This window comes from Amblyomma maculatum, chromosome 3 (genome assembly GCF_055883805.1).
Source record: "Amblyomma maculatum isolate TAMU_Amacu chromosome 3, ASM5588380v1, whole genome shotgun sequence".
Lineage (NCBI taxonomy): Eukaryota > Metazoa > Arthropoda > Arachnida > Ixodida > Ixodidae > Amblyomma > Amblyomma maculatum.
The window spans coordinates 121,344,178-121,365,166 of NC_139346.1; the positions used below are offsets into that span (position 1 = coordinate 121,344,178).

Here is a 20,989-nt window from a genome sequence, read left to right on the forward strand (position 1 = left end):
GTCAACCGCGGTTACGCGAAGCCGATGTGGCGGACTAAACCGCACTCATGCCGCTGACCGTGGTTACCGCAAACTACTTTTCGATCTCTCAACGCTTTTAACCTAGGCAATAGCACGGCGCCTGTGGGTGGGGATTCAAGAGCAAGCCGGCGCCCATGTACAAAAGCCGCATGAACTAGCCCGCTCTAACAATGTACACACTGCACACTGAAACACGTCTCAAAATTAACACATGAAATGCGCATACAATGTCATCCGACAGCGCCTTTGCGCGGGCAGTGCTACCACAGACGATGGCGGCGGTCGCACTGAAGGTGGATGTGTGGACAAGAACTAAATCTCGCTTCACTACAGTCTGTGTTATATTTTCAGAAGCATGCTGAGTGTACTCATTAGGTGTCATGCTGGTCTTTGAGCAAGCGCGAGCACAGTAGTGTATCGGCAGCTTATCGGCAGCGGCCCAGCAGCAGACGACGCAGAGTCATTCTGTGACGTCACCAATCGTCTCAACATGGCGGTCGCTGTCGGTGAGAGTTGCTTCGTTGTCTCAACTTCAGTCACTTCATTTGAACTAAAGAAGGGGTCTAGGGCTCTCAAATTTAGAAAATAATATAGTAAGGTTCACTATTATCTGCTAGACTACAAAACTCCAATATATTGGATGAACATGGCATGACCTCTTTAAAATAAGGATCAAATGGACCATCCAGTGCAGATATAACTGTTTTCGCAACCATTCGAGCTAGACAACTGGCCGTGACACAACTTTTTACACATGCTTGATGTCAAATAACGCCGCACCTTGTATCTAACTTAAAAAAACCACAAAAATGACAATCTAAATGGAAACAAGCAAAAACCTGACTTTCTCGTTCCATGCATTCTTTTTTAGTCGTTTTTCTCCTTTTGAAAGCACTTGACCACAACAGCGCACCAGCTTCTCTGTACAATTGCACAAGAGCAGAATTAAGCCCAAACGGCTTCTAACTGCTTATGATGTTTCTGTATAATGGAAAAGGAAGGTTGGTATTGACCCTTGTATTTCATTTCCTCTTGCAATGTCTAGGTTTGGGCATCGGTGCAGATCTGCCTTCACTGCAGGCTCAGCAGGTACAGTGAGTAATTTCAGTTTTGTTATTTAACTTCCGGTCGGACCAAATTCTTGCGACACTGCCGCCACAGATGATGTGCTCTGAATCATATGCATGCATGTTTTTATGCACTTGCGCAATAGGCTGCACAACCGGCTCTGGTCCGCGAATACTAGAAAAGCGTGCAAACTAGAACGCATCCTCTACTCGGTTTCATTTTCACCAGTGCCCCCTGCTTGTGCTGGTGACACTTGCTGATTTCGCTCTCAGTGGAATTAGCTTCCTTTATAGCAAAGCCTGTCGTCCTTGCAGCAACACTGTCTTCAAGCTGTGAACGTCGTGATGGCTGCAAATGTAAGCAACGCATGCTTAAGTCATTTCGGTAGCATTAATTGTGCTTATTGTGCTTGGTACCTGGAGTGATACGCTTGGCTATGCTAGTGTTCCACGTTACTAGTTCACCTGCTTCTCATTCAGTGCAGGTCGTTATCGTTGTCGTAATATCAACACTAACTCGTAGTTAATGTGGCACATGATAGCCTAAACCAGTTATGCGCCATACAACAACAAGGCTTCATACTGCTTAAGTAGTAGTGTTGTGCCGCAACCTACTGTATACCATCCTAAATAGATCTAATAGAAGTACAAGCGGAGCAAATTACTACCTCATGACACTATTCAAGAGCTCTAGACCTCATTCAGCAAAACGGTTGATAATAGCACTACATTTGTTTAGGGGTACATGCTGGTCCCCAAGAAAGCATTTGAATAAACTTTGCAACATTTACGTAGTAAATAATAAAGTTTAATCCACTGGTTGACACAAAACAGTTGGTGAAGGCTCGATTATTTGATGAATTTCAGTATTGCTTCTCCTTAGAGCTGTGGTGCATGCGTGCTAACTGAACTTCACGTCGTCAATAAAAATAAAAAATTAAACCAACTCATTTTGCTTTACCGGTTGCTTCTTGACTTAAGCGCAGCCTGCTATGATCACGTCTAAACTATAAACTACTTGAAATTAGAGCTAAAGGAGATGAAATAAATTTCTTTTTTTTTTTTGCTTCCAACCAATGCCAATGGCATAGCAGTAAAATAGAAACACTTTATTACTGCATCCAGTACAACGAATCGTCTTTTCAGGTGTTTGCCATTGCAACAGCATAGGTATTCAGCATTGCCAGTAATGCCGAGAGCCTTCACCTCACTTTCAAATCCTAAAACGTAGCATGGCTTATCATAGATTCGTCGAACTTCTAGGCCTCAATCAAATTGAATCATTATGTTGAAATAGAAAAGTCACAAAACGTAGCTCCGCAAAACCAATGTGTGCAGGCTATACCTGAATATTGTGAACGCGATCAAAATTTGGCGGCGACACATCGGCTCCACATTAAATGTGTAACGAGACAGCATTAACCGCTCTCGTCCGCCTTGGAGACCTTCGTTCGCGTACAAGCAATTTGTGACTCGTCTATTCACTCTACTCTTAACCACGTCTCTCTAATCTCCCACAAATACTATTTATCATACACTCTTCACCTGCTATGTGATGTGTAAGACTATCCGACATAAACATAAAGCTATTTAACCGAGTCGTACAAACGGGCCTGCGTGGCCTACGGGTAGCAGGCCTAATTGAAAATTCAAGTAGGCTGGGAGATTCAGTTCTCCTCGCCCGAATTAGCACTTCCTGCCAAATCGGCCATGTGACCTTGTCGTGTGACATTGCACAACACTACGAACAAGCGTGGCCTTGGTAGTTAGTTGTTATCTCGCGACGCCCACGTCGACAAAATGGGAACGGTGAATTTTCTGGAGAATGGGGCCTTGAATGCAATCGCATTAAAATAACAAACTGCGCAAGTCGCCTTCGATGATTATCCTATTCAGGATAAAACGATGTAATTACACGAGTGTGTTAAGTCACCCATCATGCTAGGCAGTGTTGAAGAGATCTTGTTTTTCAGACACAATTGTCCACGCGAGTTCTCAAAGCACTAAAGGTGATCGCAAAGGGTGCGAGCGCTCAGCTGACTGTCAGAGCCAGCAAGCACAAAATATTTTTCTTTCAAATCTACCGGTCTTGAAATATTCGAGAACCGAGCATATGAAATTGAAAGACCTGCACTGTTTTCGCTTTTACATAGCGTGTTGCCGCTAAGACCGGGATATTCGTACTACGCAGATTAAGCCAATGACTAATGTACACCAATCGAGAATAAAACGTCCGCCGATAACAAGACTTGCAGTACGCATTGTGTTATTGTATATAGCCTCTTCCAATCGAAGCCAAGATCCAGTGCTTTTTTCTTCACAATAGCTATGCTGATTTTGCGTTGTTCTTTGTAACACTGATCGTGGGAAGAAGGTTACAACTTGTGCTCCATTCTGGCACTTGTTTTGTTCTCTGCTGATAAGCGACAAAAGAATAGTTACTTTCTCATTATGCTGTGACAAATTACAATAAAATATCATTTAAACGTCTGTTTGCGTAATCAGGTTCTTCTCATCGATTAAAAGGCGGCATTTGATACAATATCAAAAATAGCTGACAATTCAATATATCTATAAATGCTGCGAGACGACTGTAGTACGACGAGAAAAAAGAACTTGGAATCGATTGAGCTCTGATAATTAATTCAATTGTAAGGTTAAGCAATTGCTGAGAGGGCAGCGCTATCTTCAAGATGTACAGCATTGTCAATTCAGTTTGAGCTGCACAATTAGTGCAGCATCTCAGTGTAATAAAAGCTGAGCATTGTATTTAGATATAGCAAATACTTTTACACAGCACGACTCTTAGTTGCACTGAATATTTAGGTTGGATTGGGAACGAGTATGCAAACTCGCCGCCTTATCATTTCAATCAAGAATGAATAGCATCAGAGTGAAAAGACTGAACCACATTAGGCGTTTTATATACTTACAGAACAAAAGGATGCAAACCCTGGAGGAAAACAACTTTCAGTCGACAAGGTATTAGGAAACTCTGACATGAGAGTAAGATAGTGGGCAAAATAAGACGAGCTGCAAGATGACATAAATAGTCTGAGAGAGAGAGATCGGTATACTGCAGAGTGGTGCTATACATCCCCACAGCCCGCCAACTAAAATCGCCCTCTGTGACGACAGTGTGTGGCAGAAAATGTCGGTTAGCTTTGCTCGTGCTGAGCAAATATCGGGGCATTGAGCTCGAAACAGGAGGCTCTGGCAGTGGCTCAATTTTAAACACACTGCTACAGTACTTCACACAACACCGCACGGGCTGACCACTCAAGCAGTCTCGTAGCCTAATGTTTGTCCCACCATTATTTCATCCATCCCCACGTGACGCCCATTGTACCGTTTCCAGAATCTGTCAGAAATATGTTCATTCATGAAAAACGGTCATTCCCCATGCGGCTGCATTCTTGAAAATCAAAGGTACCATTCCGGGCACTATCTTATGAGGAATGCCATTGCAGGTATAATTCTAGACGAGAGCGCAGGCATCCCGTGTGGCCCAAACTTGTCATCGCCGTCATGGGCGTAGCCTCCTATCAGCGAGTAATCCTTATTGGTCAGCAGCGCCTTGATTTTACCTACAAGCCGTTAACCTTATCAATAACAATTGTCTCGCAACATAGAACAGTGCTAGTATGGTTACGTGTTTCGACCCTTTGTCTTTTCACAAAAAGCGCTTATCAAGCAGCATTTAATTTCTGACCTCTAGTCTTTGTTTTCAGCATAATAACGGTATAAAAGGTATGAAAAGAAGCTCTGGTTATCTCTCCGATTTCGAACACTTACAGATAAAAGGGAAAACCAAAGCCAGTACCAGAGCTGTAATTAAGCAGAATATATTAATGCCAATGCAGATTAAAAGCTCTAAATTCTACTGCCGTCTGCAATAGATTATTATAGCGCACAATAGGATTGAAGAAAGTATAAAGCCCCGCAAGCGAAGAAAAGGAATGTCAGCATTTATAGGCGTTACATCATACAGCTCAGACTTCGGCAAGACCGCAATATGGGCACTTGTAGAAATGGTTTCGCTCGTGCATTCGGGTTCAATAATATAAGGATTTTATTCCTGATAGGACGACAATGTAAATACTTTAGGGAAGTACGTACATATTTTTTGAAGCAGCGTATAAAGTGCATTATTATTCGACCGCTTATTTCAGTGATTTTGATGTTCTTTTCTCAGGTGCTACATACGGAAGCAAGGACCAGAACTACCCTATGTATGCTGGTACTACTTTTCCTTACCTGTATAGCCGAATCAAAAGCTGGTAAGTAGATTTAATTACTACCTCATTACAAATGGTGGTCTCCTACTGCCCTTTCTTACGATTAATTTCACACAGTGCTAATCGCAATTTGCCCACCGATTCAACGTAGGGCATCGTGCCTCAACGCTGGCCAGTTTATTTCCGCAAATCATATTTCAGCTTCGCAGAACAATCTCCTTATAGGTGCTGTTAACTACTTAATTTGCTGAAGTGCACGTTACAGTTTTTTCTCAGGTTGATAGAAATATTTTCGGAAAGGAGGTTCGAGAATAGGATGCGGGATTGAATCCCGTCCGCGGTGGCAGCTTTTCTATGGAGGCGAAAAACAAGAAACCCATGTGTTGTGCAATATCAGTGCATGTTAAAGAACCCCACGGAGTCCAAATTTTCGGTGCCGTCCACTACGTCGTATTTTATAGCCTGAGCCACTTTGGGATGTAAAACTCACCAAACCAAACGTTCGGATAACCAGGAAAATTCCTCTAGTCGTCTATTTGATGGAATGAGACTATAAAACAGTAAATTTGCTAAAACATTAGAGATGCACCGAATGCATCTTAATCATTTGGATGAATTTCCACATAATGGCCACGAAACCACGAGGGGGCATCGTAATTTTTTTAACCCTACGGCAACAACTTTCCCCGCTATACACTGTTACAGGGTGTTCCCGCGCGGTAAGAGTCTCAGTTCAAATACAGGTTGAAAGCAGGGACGTGTTTCGGCCACCAACCTGTGTTCATATTGCTCATTTCATATATCTTTTAAGACTCGGCGATGAGACCGTGTTTATAACGGATTAGCAAATCTTGTCTTCGTTCTCCATATTAGTAGCAATGAACTTCGGCCCCTCTTATTAACACATATTTGGCGCTTATTAGATACATGGCCTTATGTGCAGAGCTACGTAATTTCCTGACGCTAATCACACGACATGTGCTCTTGTTCCGTGTCCAGTAGTGAACACTGCTACGCATTCTTTCCACGGGATAAGGTAAATAGCCCCTTCTAGATAGAGCGTTGCTTCAAGGATGAGGTCTCTTCTGGGCCGTCCACTCAACTTAAAGCCGGCCACAGAGTTATCGGCGCCGTTGTATCCAAGCAGCAGAATATCGAATCAAAGTAACGCAAGCATACAATAAGCTAGGGATTGGTTTTGCTTAGCAGGACCTGCCCCCTTGGCTTGATATTTGAAATTTGATATTGAGTCTTTGTGTTTTGCTATCACTACATAATGGACTATGTCCCCTACTAAAGGTTCTGTAGCATTTTTTTTATGTAGTGTTGCGAGTACACTCAGAGAGTCTGTATAGATGATACTGTCTTTGATGTTTTTGTTGACTATTTTATCTATTGCTAGGGATACGGCGTAGCATTCGGCAGTAAATATTGAGGCACACTGTGGTAACCTTACTGTTTTTTCCTGTTTGTCTTCTATTACTGCACTGCCTACATGAAATATTTTCTTTTAACCATCTGTATAAAATGCCTTGTGATCACTGTATTTCTCATTTAATGCCAAGAACTCTGGTATAATGTGTTCATGCGGTGTTTGTCCTTTGCGAAATTGAGTTAATGTGAAGTCACATACAGCAGTGAAGTTGTACCAAGGTGGCAGTGGTTCAGGTCTCCGTGCAATATCAGGAAGTGCATCCAGCAAGTTGAGTTCCCGGCACTGCTCTTCAAAACGGAGTATGAGAGGTCTGATGGATCGAGGTTTATTGATGTACAGTGTTCTTGAGGGGCAGTTTGTAAGTATGGAGTAACAAATATGCTTCGGTAACAAGCGAATTTTCAGGACGTATGAAAGTGTAAGCATAGTCCTGCTGTATTTAGTGGCGGTTCGTTTGCTTCTACATACAGACTTGTCACCGGCGATATCCTGTATGCAACAGTTGAAAGACGTAGACCTTGGTTATGTACTGGGTCCAGCCGTTTAAGATATCACGGTCTTGCTGACCCATACACCACGCACCCGTAATCTAAACAGGAGCGTACTACTTTGGGATAGATATGGAGAAGACATGTCCCATCAGAGCCCCAGTGTGTCCTTTAAGGATGTTGAGAGTTCGAGAGGCTTTGACTTTCAGGCTGTTTATGTGTGGGAGGAATGTGAGCTTCTTGTCAAACGTTAGTCCTAAAAATTTGTGTTCTTGCTATATCGGCAGTATGGTTTCATTTAGGTGCAGGGTGGGATTGAGCTGCAGGCCTCTCCTCAGAGAGAAAAGAACGGCAACTGTTTTCTGAGGTGAAAACCTAAATCCATATTTTTTGCCCAATTACTAAGTTTTTTTAATGCTAGTTGCATCTGTCGTTCACACGTCGATAGGCTGAATGATGTGGACGCGATTTGGAGGTCATCAACATAAAGTGAGTACATAACAGACTGTGGGATTACTTTGGCTATGGAATTCGTTTTTACAATGAAAAGTGTAGTACTTAATATGCATCCTTGCGGTACTCCGTTCTCTTGTGTAAAGTTCCTCGAGAGTGTAGAACCGAGGTGTACTTGGAACGAGCGGTCGGACAAAAAATCTTTTAAGCAGTTCAACATTCTGCCGCGATTTCAAGGTCTGCCAGATCGCGAAGTATCGCCAGGTGGTGTCGTACGCTTTTTCCATATCAAAGAAAACTGCGAGAGAGTGTTGTTTATGTATGAAGGCTTCTCGGACTGTGTTTTCAAACCGAACTAGATGATCCAGTGTTGAACAAGCTCTTCTGAAGCCGCACTGGTGGGCATCAAAGAGTTCACGAGCTTCAAGAATGAACATTAACCTTGTATTGACTATGCTTTCGAATTATTTGGCAAGGCAGCTAGTTAGGGCTATTAGCCTGTAACTAGTAGGAGAGTTTGGCAGTTTTCCATGCTTCAGGAATGGTAGAATGACAGCCTTCTTCCAAGCATCAGGCATTTTGCCTGACACCCAGATTTTGTTAAAAAATTTCAGGAGTGCTTCTACTGCAGGTTCGGACAGATGGGCTAGCATTTGATAGTGTATCTCATCGGGGCCTGGTGCAGTTTTTTTGCCATTAGTTAATACTCTATGGAGTTCCTGAACTGTAATTAGGTTATTGTAGGGCTCGTTGTTGTAACCATTTGTAGGAAGTCTCTGTTTTTCTGCTGTGTTTTTATACTTTAAGAAGGAGTCTGTGTAGTGTAGGGAAGTAGAAACATGAGAGAAGTGTTCTCCCAATAGTTCAGCCTGCTCGAGTATACTTGTTTGTGCATCAGGGGTTGTAAGGAAAGGAACTGCAAAAGGAGAGAATTTGCCATCGAGTTTGCGGACTTGCTCCCACATTTTTTTTTTTTTTTGCTGTGACGGAACTGTTTATTGAAGACACATAACCTTGCCAAGATCTTTTTTCAGCATCACGTCGGATATTTCGAGCCTTAGCCCTTGCCTTTTTATATTTAATTTGATTTTCCTGTGTAGGGTATCGACGAAAAATTCCCCAGGCTTTGTTTTGCTTCTTTTTGGCCTCTCTACATTCCTCTGTATACCATATCTTTCCATTCCTTCGTACTATTGCCGAAGTCTGGGGGATGGCTAAATGAGCAGCGGCAATGATACATTCTGTGAACATTGGCGATTTGAAAAACGTTATAGTGTTCATGCTGAGAATGGATGAACCTGTAAGTGTGTCAATTGCTAAGAAAGATATTGCAATTGCATGCGATTTACATATGATTATAATTTCTTTGAGTATTCCTTTGAACCATACACAACATAAAGCGAAACAAATTTGTTAAATGCATACCCAGCCTTATCTTTTACGGTTTGAATTCTAAAACATGCACCATTCAAGAGTCCCTAATGCGTACTCCTGTGAAATGCGTACTCATTTTTTTCAACCTGGACATTGATGTTGGTTGATAATGTGAAAGAGTTTTCACTTACACGTTCATTTTATAAAGGCCCTACGTTACAGAACACTCCCCTCTGGACTGATGTTTGTAATCGTTGGAAGTTAAACATGTTATAGCAAACTTCACGATTTAATTGAATTCATATTTTGGAAGAGTTGCGTTTATAATTAGCGTCAGTGCAGTGGTACCGCAGGCAGCAAATATTGCGGAACATTCTCTAGGAACCCTTTTCACAGTAAAGCAACTCTAACACCATAGTTCATATTGAATGCCGTACTTTTATATGTCTTTAATTTAACCGCTCGTTAAAAACTCTGTGATTGCAGCAATGGTGCGAGTGGATCATTGTATAAGGTTGTACGTTTGATATGGTAATTTAGAAAAGCTGTGTCCATCTTTTAGAGAACTAACCGGCTGATGGTGATGTGCTCTCGATCAGGAGAGTTCTGTTCTGATGCAATTATATTTTCTTTTCTTTCTTGCGTTCCTTTTCATTTTTTATTTTTATGTCGAAGAAATTTGCGCAGCAATATAATCTATGGAGGAAGAGAAAAGGAGGGCGGAAGGCAGGAATGTTGACCAGAATAACCGACAAGTTCAGCAGTGCGAGTGTATAGCTTTTGGCAACTTTCTCTGTCCCTCACTGTTTGATCGCATTAGTCAAGCATTAATTAGTAGTCATACATGTCTTCCCTTTTGCATGTAAATGCAGATGCTTCTGGCACTTTTCGGTTGCCTTATATTGGCTTTCAACTGCCTGCCATAACGTTCATTTCTATTGGAATTTCTTCTGCGCACATGTCCCAAAGAATGAGCGGCAGCAGTGACCGAAAGATTTAAATAAAAACACGATCAAACTACTGCATAAGATGAACGTTCATTCGTGGTTATAAACTTAATGTTGGTCGCAAGGTGGATTGTATTTATCTAGGCTAGAGAATTCCTGATGCATATAAAAAAACGGTACAATGAAATCTGAATAAATTAATCATTCGTGAATCTATTCAGAATGGCCGAATACGCCATTCATGCTGTTGTATGCATCAGCAACTTAGTTGATTGTTGGTTCGACTGTGGGCCGTTAGTACAGATGGTCTTCGCATATTCTTAACTGGTTTATAGCGAAACTGAGTAATAAACGTGCTGCATGTAACTTTTCTCTTTCCCCATTTGAGTACAGCCGTCCTCGTGGTACCCGTCGGGATCCAGCCGCTGCCAGCGCAAACCGTGAACACGGGGGTTATGAGCCCTTTAGGCGTATCATCCATGGGCGTGCCTGCTGGGAGCTATGGTGTCAGCATGGCAGCTGGAATGCCTCCCACGGGGCAAGCATATGGAAACACTCTTATGCCCGCTCAAGTTCCCGCAGTCCAGCCAGCTGCCGGGGGTGTGTATTTCCCGCATGTTCGGCACCACATTTAGGAATGTATTTTCTAATGCGCTAGCGCTGAATTACGTTCTTCAGGACATCCGGCATCGTCGTTGTGAGCGAACCATCACAAGCATACATGTTGCAGGCATGCAAGAGGTACTTGGCAAGCGACATAGCCGAGACCTTATTCATCTAAGCATTGCGTGACGTCAGGACACCACAGAGATAACAGTCCGGTTTCTTCTATGAGATGCGCATTCTGCCATCCTCGGCCCTTGAATCCTGATTCAGACACACTACTTCTAGGCAACGCAGGCACGTTCCTAGGGCTTTGGTAAAACCAGCCTAAATAGCTTTGTTGGGAAATCTTTCACGTAATGCAGCAGCTTGTTAGTGCACGGTTATGAACATATTTTGTACATTACAGACAAAATTGAAAGGAGTGTTTACTAAGCGAGTATCAAACTGCAGGTTCGCTAACCAGAATCGGCAAGCAGAACCACAGAAGGAGCTTTTAATGGTTTTACGTCCTACCTCTGCAGGCAGAGTTTAGCTATCAGCCAAATGTAAAGGTACACTTATAGGCCCCTTTCGTTAGAAAATCAGGCCTCGCCGTTGGCGATGTTAGCGAAACAATTGCTAGAATGGCTCTTGCAGTTGGAAGATGACAGGCGACATGCCCGTGCATCATTGGCCATACGGTAAATGACGTTACGAGTGCACAGTACATGGCAGCGTTGGCAGGTGTCGTCAGCTCAGGCCTCCCCTTTGAAATGAGAGGGCGAGATCCGAATCACGGTTGTATTCTTCCACCATCATATTATTACAGGCATCAGTAGCCTGTTACCCTCTGCTAAACAGGCTGACTCTAAGCCACATAGGCATCGTTAAAATGCGTCCTGAATAAAGCGGAGCTTTATAGCTGGCAGGCGCTGCCAACTCTTATTCCACTTTTGAGATGGGTGGATGGGACGAAATCCAGCTGTCTGGGACTCTTATAGATTGCAATTTAGACTCTCAATCAAAGTGACGTCGACCTTTGAATCAAACTGAATAAAAGATAACATTTTATAAAACAAATAATTTAGCGTTCAGAGAGCATTCGAATTTATAGGTGGTTCGTAGTCGCCACCCTGCAACTGCCACACGCTATTGGCTAAGCCACGTAACATACAATGAACCTCCCAAGAGGACTCACGATGAGACAATAGGGCGATGTTTGTAACCTACACCAGGTACACTAGTGTAGCAAAACGCCATTGGAGGTTTTATAGATTTGCTACACCGCTGTAACTAGTGTAGAGTAACAAAGGGCCCTAATGCTTCCACACTCGCACCACGTAAGCAGTTCAAAGGGCCCTCCGGTTAATTTTTATTGATTGCACACTGACATTCTGCAACTATGTAGGCAATTTTGATCACTTAACGGTGCACAAATTACATTCAGGATGCTTTTCTGCTTCTTTTGCAAATTGTATAATAGTAATTTAAATAAGAGTGGAGGTTACATGCCTCCGTAGGTTCGGAGTCCGTCATTCTTATTTTCTCGGTCGTCTTCCTCCCCATAGTTGCTGCCTTTTTCTCCAGGGTAGCCGGACTACTCTTCTTTCTCTGCCGCCCGAGCTTGCTATGCTTCACGCGCTGCTGGCTCGCTAACAATTATATCGTCTGATTTTGCCCTAATCTGCTGTCCTTGTCACATTTTTGTAAAAGTCACTCTTAAACGTTTTAGTTCCTTTTTCTAATTAGCTGACGATTAGCAAAAATTATTTCGATATACTTAGATCACTTTTGAGTGCGGTAGGGCAAAAATCTTTCCTGTGACTGTTTCCAGCCATTTGTCGCTTTATCACACATTTATTTTGTTTTTCTTTTTCTTTTCCTCCTTTTCCTCTGTTCTTGCCCTCTTTTGTCTTTTTACTTTCTAAACGTTTTTCTCTTTTGGCTTTTGTTACTGTTTTTATTCTTTTTCTCCTTTACTACTTCTTCCTCTCTTATTCTTTTGTGACCGCTTTCGATGTTGTAGACTTATCGCAAGGCTTGACATTAAAATTTTCCAAAATTCTTGCACAATTTTGACGTCCGCTACTGTTTAAGGTCTGCACATATATCGACGTCCTTGACTATTTCAACATCAAATTGACTTTCTGACTGTTATTAATTAACTATATACTTACTCCACATCAAAGGAATTTTGCACACAGGCACATTTTTCACCTCTACTTGATATAGCCATTTTTTATTCGTAAATCAATTTCTCGAAAATAACAATGAGACACCCTCCGCGGATGGCAACTCCTGTCCACACTCGCGAGACTAGGATGTTGTCTTTATACGAGTCGAAATAGTGTTGTCAATTATTAGGGGACATTACGCCCGGTTAACGATCTCGGTTGATGCCGTTTGGAGCTCAGTGTCCATAAACAATATTATAACAATAACAATAAACATAATATATGAATAAACAATATATTTTCGCGTTTTGGTGGCGTTACCTTTCTCGTATTTAGCAATGTGACGCACCTGACTGGCGCATTTTAGTTTCTGTAGCATTTTTTAATGGATTTCGGCCAGGATAACATAGCAGGTTCGATCGCCCCAGCTCCTATATTCGCTTCGTTTGGCGTAATCTGTATGGCGGTTTACTCGACGTTTCGAAGAGCTGGCGCATTTTTTTTTTCTATTATCAGCGTCTTCGATTCGTCCTAAATAGTATCGCGGCCGCTTACTGTACCCTAGTGTGAGCGAAGCAAAACTTCTTGCATATATTGAGCCCTTAGACACGTTCGTACTCTTCAACCTTTTCATTTAACGGTGATCATGCGATAACGTTTTGGACGTTTGACATATTTTAATATAAATCTCAAGAAGCGCTCGTTGCAACGTGGGAAAAACGGTGCTCAACGCGAATCTCTTAGCAGGTCGACAAGTGCGGTCAGTATGGCATTTCCTAAGCCGCAATGGTTCAGTTAGATGCATAAGCAAATAGCTATATCTGCCTCAATGTCGGTTAATTGAATAATAAAAACTTCACACGAAGTAGGTACGAGGAGGAGGGAGCAAGGCAGGAGTGTAAGCCAGAAAGGTTGGCTGCCTTAGACTAGAGTAAAGGGCGGAGGGGATTAAAGAGTAAAGTGAAAAGAAGCCTGGAGCACAGTCAAAGTTTTCGTTTTTTTTTTGCACGAGAAGTTACATTACACCTGGAAGAACGCTGGTGCCGGTCATCTCTCTTGGGTGTGCAATTAAGCACTAAGCAGAACGCCATCCTTCTGTGATGCGTGCTACAGACAGAATTGTTCTAAAATAATTTCATATGTTAGTTTCCAGGCTATGTTATGTCCTCGCTATGCTGTATAAATAAGGCAACCACTCAATATTTCGATTTATTCTTCGTAATCAAAACTCTGCATCTCCTTAATCGTTATGAGCGCAACCAGGGCTCCGTGCGCATCTAAGTATTCAGATTTAAAACTACAAAATCAATTTCTACGGGGGACCATGGCAAAGGGCTGCAAATCAATCCGGCTTGCCAGACACTGTGGGCCCCCTGAACCAAGTCCAGTTTAGCCAAATATATGCCACCAATAACTGGTGCACTAAAAAATTGGAAAAATTAGAAAAGCTCATATAATAAATATTAGGTCTCGACAAATAGCGTATGCTTAACATTTTCATATCTGGTACAAGCTGGGCATCCCAAAGACAAAAAGCTAATTATGCGAATACTAAAAGACAGAAATGAAAACAAAAATTGAGCAGAGATGCCAAACTTAAAGCATGTGGGAGAGCAAGGCACATTTCATTAAGCTTCGGTTTCGAGGCTAGGCTTTCAAGCTCAGACTTCAGGCAATAATTGGCTTAATTGGAGACTGCTGATGTAAGTTGTTCTACACAACCAAATGTTTTGGCCGCTTAGTTTACATTAGCGGGAAATGCAGTAAGGGTGTGTTTGCATTCATTTCGCACAAATGGGAGTATACGATGAGTAAGCCTTGACAGCAGGAAAGAGTGGTAGTTAAACACGCCATGTGATCTGCCGCGGCGATAGCTGTGAGGATATTTGTTGATCTATGAGTTGGAATTCACTCCGATGGATGGTTGTTATTATGGTCAAGTTTCGAGGCATTAGATGGACTTCTAATTACTCTTAATTACACAATGAACTAATGCTTTAATGCTAAGCTTTGGTGTCCCTTGAACAAGTATAGACAACACATTTTAGTTGAATTTCTGTTTGTTAATGATGCGTAAGGCGTTCCTCTATACGGATCACCACGTTATTCTCGCCTTCGATCGCTGCATAATTTATAGATAAATTTTCTCTTCGCTCCAGTTTCAATTCTAGTTTCAGCAACGGAGAGGTAACTGCGACGTCAAAGTCTATTCAAGCTCATGGTATGAATGAAAAACACCTATATGAATGGTGAATAAAGACGTCTTGTGATTTCTGTCATGGTTGTTGAAACAAAAAACAAATAAAGGCGATGAAGTATATTTTGTTGTAAATTATTCGGCGCTCGTAGGAACGCATCGCAAGGGGCACCATGTGCAATAATGTCTTCTGCATCATTACAAAGATCACTAACTCAAACATTAGGTGTTTATGCTCCTTTAACTTCCGCTTCTGACATGTAACACGTAAGCCGTAAAGGTTAGCATTTACAGCTCCTCATTTGCATATATCCAATTTGTTCTTCGTCGTCGGGAATTAGTTAATTAAAGAATATGTTATTTCATACATCGCATGAGGATACATTCGCAAGTCGCAACATTACGTGAAACGCAACCGTACAAGCCCAGCTTAATACAAGCGATACGAGCAGGCCTGCAAGTCCTGTTCGTAGAGCGTGAAAATCGAAATGCATCTGCCCCGCTGGGCTCGATTCCCACCCCAAAGCAGCTACCAAAGTTTATAGCTCCTGCAAAGTTATGCGATCTCATCGCGTAACCAATTTTTCCTATCAGTCACTATACGGCCATCTCAGCGCCAAGCTACCACCTGCCAGAGCACTATCCCTGACATTCCCTTACAGCTCCAGATATTCAGGAGCGTGAGGTCTTTAATTCCATCGCGTTAACATCGTCAAGCTCATAATAGGTAAAGAACAGTACAATAGATCGGACATGAAGAAACGTGACTGCTTAAAATGGCTGGCTCTCGCTATAATGTTGAGCCTCTAATATAAAAGACACAGCTGTGCCTAGTGCGATAATGAGATCGTGCTAAATGGCACGGGTATCTTCCCGCGTACATTTATCAGGTGTACGAATCCAACTGCTTTTCAATGTTCGCTTTAGAAAGCAGATATATTATTATTATCGTCGTTAATCATCATTTTCCAACACGTTTTGCTGCTCTTGGAAGCTTTCAAAAGAAACCACTTTATGTATGTCCGCTAAAGCCGAGAAATATAGAACTGAAAGTGTGGCCTTCTCTCTCAGCGATAATTGTTCTAACAACTTAGTTTTGAAGGCGTCATGATGGTTCTTAAAAAAGCAAGCGCCACTTTAGCGATTTGCAATACTTTTCCATCAATTGTTTTTTCCTAAGATACATTTAAAACAGTTTATCGCGACCTGCCTGTGATATACTTAGGATAAAGCAGGTGATCGCCTTTGTGTTCTTTATCTAAAACTGCTACCATATCATGCTCACTTTAAGTCATGCTGAGATGCATTTTGATCACACTTTATTTAATGTTACGTTTTAAATTAATTTCAATCGGCTGCTTGAGTGTAACGTCGCACTTCTGTCAACAATGAAGAATTTCTCTCATTCAATCGGCCGCTTGAGTGTAACGTCGCACTTCTGCCAAAGGTGTAGGCGGCAGGCGCCGTCGTTATCTTAGCGTAATGGGAGTCTTAAAGCAGCAGTGTCCAGAGTGCCGAACGGAATACTCAGTAGAGTCGATATTCTTTCGTGAGCATGCCAGCAAAGGCTGCGACTTGTGAATTTGTTTCCTTTATTGCAGCAACATGTCAGCAGTAAGAGTTCACTGAACTTGAATGCGCAGCGCAACAATTTTGCTGCAAGTTATGAAACATCCGTTTTAAGGCTGGGTGAGCTGCATTACTCTGCACCAGATACACGCAAATGTAAAAGCATGCTCAGGTAGGAGCTTTTGGCATTCAGCAACGTCTATTCAGGTGCTTCAGTTGACGGGCTCCAGGTGATTTTTTTGGGATTGAATATAGCTAATCAGGGATACGAATCATCGAATCGGTTGATAAATTCATACCCCTCTTGTTCATTTTTTTTTGTAATCGTTAGCACTTCTCTTCAGACATTCCATGCTTAGATATTAAAGTGCATGCACTACACTAATTTGCCTTCTCTGCTATAAGCGCCCGCCTCCTACGTCGTCTCACATCGGCCCTTGTCCGTGTCTGTTTCTCAAAATACTGCAGTGATCGTCACCGATAGTGCCGGAATGCAGAACCTTGCGAGCGGCGCGGGGCCCATCGTTGCAGTTGACGCAAAACTCCTGAACGACAAACATTCGTCTGCTGCTACACCCGAGCCGGCAGCGCCACCACCACCAGAAGAGCCAGCGCCGGCGCCGGACGACCCACCTGCAGAGCGAAGCGATGAGACTCCTGGAGCTGTCTTCAAAACCCACGTCGCCTGAAATGTCCCTCTAAGTCATATTTAGGCCCGAAACGGGGCAGAGTGCATGAACAAATATTCGTTGTTGTGAATGGTTACGAAGACGGCCCAAAGATCAGGCAAAACGAAGAAGCAGAAAGCGCGTAATGCTTTAAGCCATTTGGCAAGAATAAATTCAATTTACAGTTTACAATGTGATTCAAGGATGGTATGAATATAAATCCTGTATACATCTTTTTGCCTAAATAAAGATTTGTTCAACACCAAATTTTGAAATAAAAGGACATTCTTTATTCTCCCTAAAGAGTTTATCAAAGGCTAAGCTGCTTTCCTCATCATATAATTGCAAAATTTTCTGTTACGAAAGTTCCCGATGACAAATTTTGCAAACTTCGTGCAGAAAGCAATAAGAGATGCTTAAAGGAGTACAAACTTCACCTGTCCCCTTTGAAGCGGGGAAGTGAACAACACAGAGTCATCCGCCAGAATGTTTATTAATAGTTGGTTCACAGGAAGGGAAAGGCACTGTATCTGTCACACTTGCTCTGTGGACACCTAAACCACGCTGTAAGAGAAGGGAGGAAGTTGGATGTGAAAGTGAAAGTGAAAAGAGAAAAAGGAGAGCCGTAGTGGAGGGCAAAGGGTTTTTTTTATTGCATGGGATAGGGATAAATTTTGTGTCCCAATTTTTTGTACATAAAAAGCACACGAGGATTAACTGGGTGTTTTCAAACGTCATGAAAAATATATTAACTTATAAAACACTCCTGAAGCTACCAAAGGCAATTGTTATCTGCCCAAGCTAGGATGTACGGGCAAATATTTCACGCAGACGAGGATCGCGCAACGCACTGGAAGCCTCATCCGGCATCTACTCGATCTCTGCTTACCACATTCTAAGACCTGTCCAACATCGGATGTTTCAAAACACGAGCAGCTCACTTAGCCCTGTGAAGTTGCTCTCAGGGCTCTGTGTTTCTGAGGGTAGGGATGTAGAGTTTTAACTCGACAACGGGGGCTGCATTTTAGTATAGGTGAAATACAAATAGGCGAGCTGCGGTACACTTCGTAACCCAAAATTACGAACCTTATACGAAACCTTTCCTAATTTAAGCCCCTTTTCCTCCAGCAGTTGGCAACCTGAATCAGTGTGAAAATATTAAGACTGCTTTGATTGCTTTCGTCCTCCAAAATTTCGCTTTCTTGAAGACGACTGACCCCTCGAATTCAACAAAATAAAATAATTTTCGGTATAGCCAGTGAGGATGGCGCGCTTTTCCTGGAATATGGGGTGGAAGGTCGACGCCAATAGATCTAATTTCTGCAAATGCAGCACTATGAAAAGCAGAACAGATGAGCTGCGAATAGTAACCATTTAAGCAGTTTTAGTGCGTTTCAATTTTAAATTTATTTCACAAAACACCAAGCCTAGGGAACTAGAGGTAGGTTTATAATTGGTTGCGAAGGCATATTGCTGCTTTTAACTAGACGTCCTGTCACTCCATAATAAATTTCATGTATTGTTATTTCTTGTTTACCACGAAGGATAAATAAACAAGGTGAAAACATTTAAAATTCAGTGACTACGAAACATGACGAAATATATCTCCACCATAATCAACAGCTGTTAGCTTTCTTATATAAGCTTAAACCATAAACGTAACATAAATTAGGCTGAACTCAGTTTTTTATGGCTGGCCTAAACTAAACAATTGATATGACAAACATAGCTGGCCGTTTGGTGCCACAGAATGCTCAAGGAAAGCTAGGAATTAGGAATAGAAGCCAGAGCTGTTAATCAGTCATGTATGTTTATCGACGGCGTCTAGAGCAAAGGCACAAAATGGCGAATTTATGTTGTGAAAAACATCATGTCCATCAAGTCCTAGGCAATTGAGATGTTTCATGACTGAAATCTTAGCCTATTATACAACGTGGCAGCCATGAAAACCGGTTTTAGTGACGACTGCTATTTCTCTTATAAGCAAAGCTCCAAGCGCTGACATGTGCAACTTAATTTCAGTAAACCTTTAAGGATCTGCATGTGGCACGCGCCATTTTATGTCTGCTTGCTTCCTCACGTACAGCTGTCAGGCGCGCGTTCTTACACATAACAACAACAATCTCAGTGAATCACATAATGTCTCCACTTTCACGCATAACTGCGCTCATTCATATGACACTGTGTCCGGTCAAAATAACCTGTTCTGATGGAGATTGCGTTGTAAATACAATGACAATATTTTCTGAATTTCCTGGTTGGGTATGGTAGATTTTCTCGGAATTCTCTGTAGCAGTGCTGAGTACAAACCTTCTTCGGACAGATCGAGTGAGACACAATTGATGACTCGAACGCGCCAGTTACTGCAACACTGTAAAAAATCATACCCTGAAAGGTATATTTCAGAGTATGGAACTCACGCTTTCCATAAACTGTGTATTGTGGCACTGATCCTGCCTTTTAATGGGTGCCGTACCGCTTGTTGTAGCGATAAAAAAGGTTCTTTACTGCATTAATGCACCCTTTCTGGAGGCTGTGAGTTTTAAACACGTAAATACACACTAGGGGTTCGATATTATTAGATTATGGTGCAGAGATCGTATGCTCAAATTGCAATTTCTTTTATGATTCTTATGTGCTAGAGTCGCTCAATAGCGACAGCCGTACAGGTTTCAATTGCCTGAAGAATGAGCCGCTGATTGCGGTCAATGGGAAGGACGCCGCCTGGTGCCAGAAATTATAATGCGTGACGCTGTGGGAGCAGACTGAAGCGAGTAATGCGGTGTTCTAATCAGTTCGCTTGAAAGCAGCTGTAATATCGGTCTTAGACTTTGCGTAGCTCTGTTGGGTGTGTCTGCTCTGAACAGCAACCACCTCGAACTGCATGTGGCATTGAAAGCACATGAACAAATCTCTCAGGCTCTTCGGCAAACTTCGCAGGATTTTCTATGTAGTTGACGGCCCTCAAATAATCCTGACCTTTAGGCGATGGCAGATTCAACCTCAAGTGGGCGTTGAAGAAAGGTATCTCAAAAAAGCAGTCACCAAACAGAGTGTGCCAACGATATGGAAATGCCGGTCCTGAAGCGACTAGTGTCGGAGCTGGGCCGTATTGGCTCGGAGCAGAAATGGAAGGCAAATCGTAATGATTTGGCATGGCCAACAAAGCTAGGCCTGATGCGACGCCAGAATGACATCTTGAAGACTAGCGCTACAAAGCACCAAAGTAAAAGAAGACGATATCTTCCCTATCGCTGGTCATTTGTCTGCTTCGATTTTGTCATCAACCTCAACAGTTACTTCCATCGCGCGCGTTACAGCGTGATGTTACATTTAGGGCCAAGATAACACTCAGGTGATGGGCCTGGGTGCGGCAATGACGAAGTCACACTCTCCGCACAAAACATGCAAGCTTATCTTGCAGTGTAGTTTATTTTATTACAACTATGGAGTATCAACTCGATAACCCGAAAATCGCGCATAGGCGAACGGGCACAGCCGGAGAGCTCCCAGCCGCACCGTCTATACAACGTTTATAATACTGTTACATTGTAGCGAGCCAAATAACAAGGCCAGGTGACAGAAACAGAACGACGTGATGACATGATGAGGTATGCATCAATGGCCAATGGGCCTAGAGCGACTGCTCCGCCCAGCACCACCGCCAACTTCGACATCTTCGTATTTGCAGCACGAACCGGAGCCCAATACGACGCGTGCAGTGGCGATGAGCACTGGTAGGAAAAATAGAAAGAAGATGGGGTGCTTGCCAC

At 42.5% G+C, this 20,989-nt stretch overlaps 1 protein-coding gene across 1 annotated transcript; it reads left to right on the top strand.

Moving 5' to 3' along the window:
* Positions 1–10,431: 10,431 nt before the first annotated feature.
* Positions 10,432–17,477, top strand: LOC146195838 (uncharacterized). Its single transcript, XM_084596292.1, has 2 exons — positions 10,432–10,623; positions 17,017–17,477. Exons 1-2 carry the CDS (start codon positions 10,479–10,481, stop codon positions 17,235–17,237), a joined length of 366 nt encoding a protein of 121 aa, XP_084452418.1. The 5' UTR covers positions 10,432–10,478; the 3' UTR covers positions 17,238–17,477.
* The last annotated feature ends 3,512 nt before the right edge of the window (positions 17,478–20,989 follow it).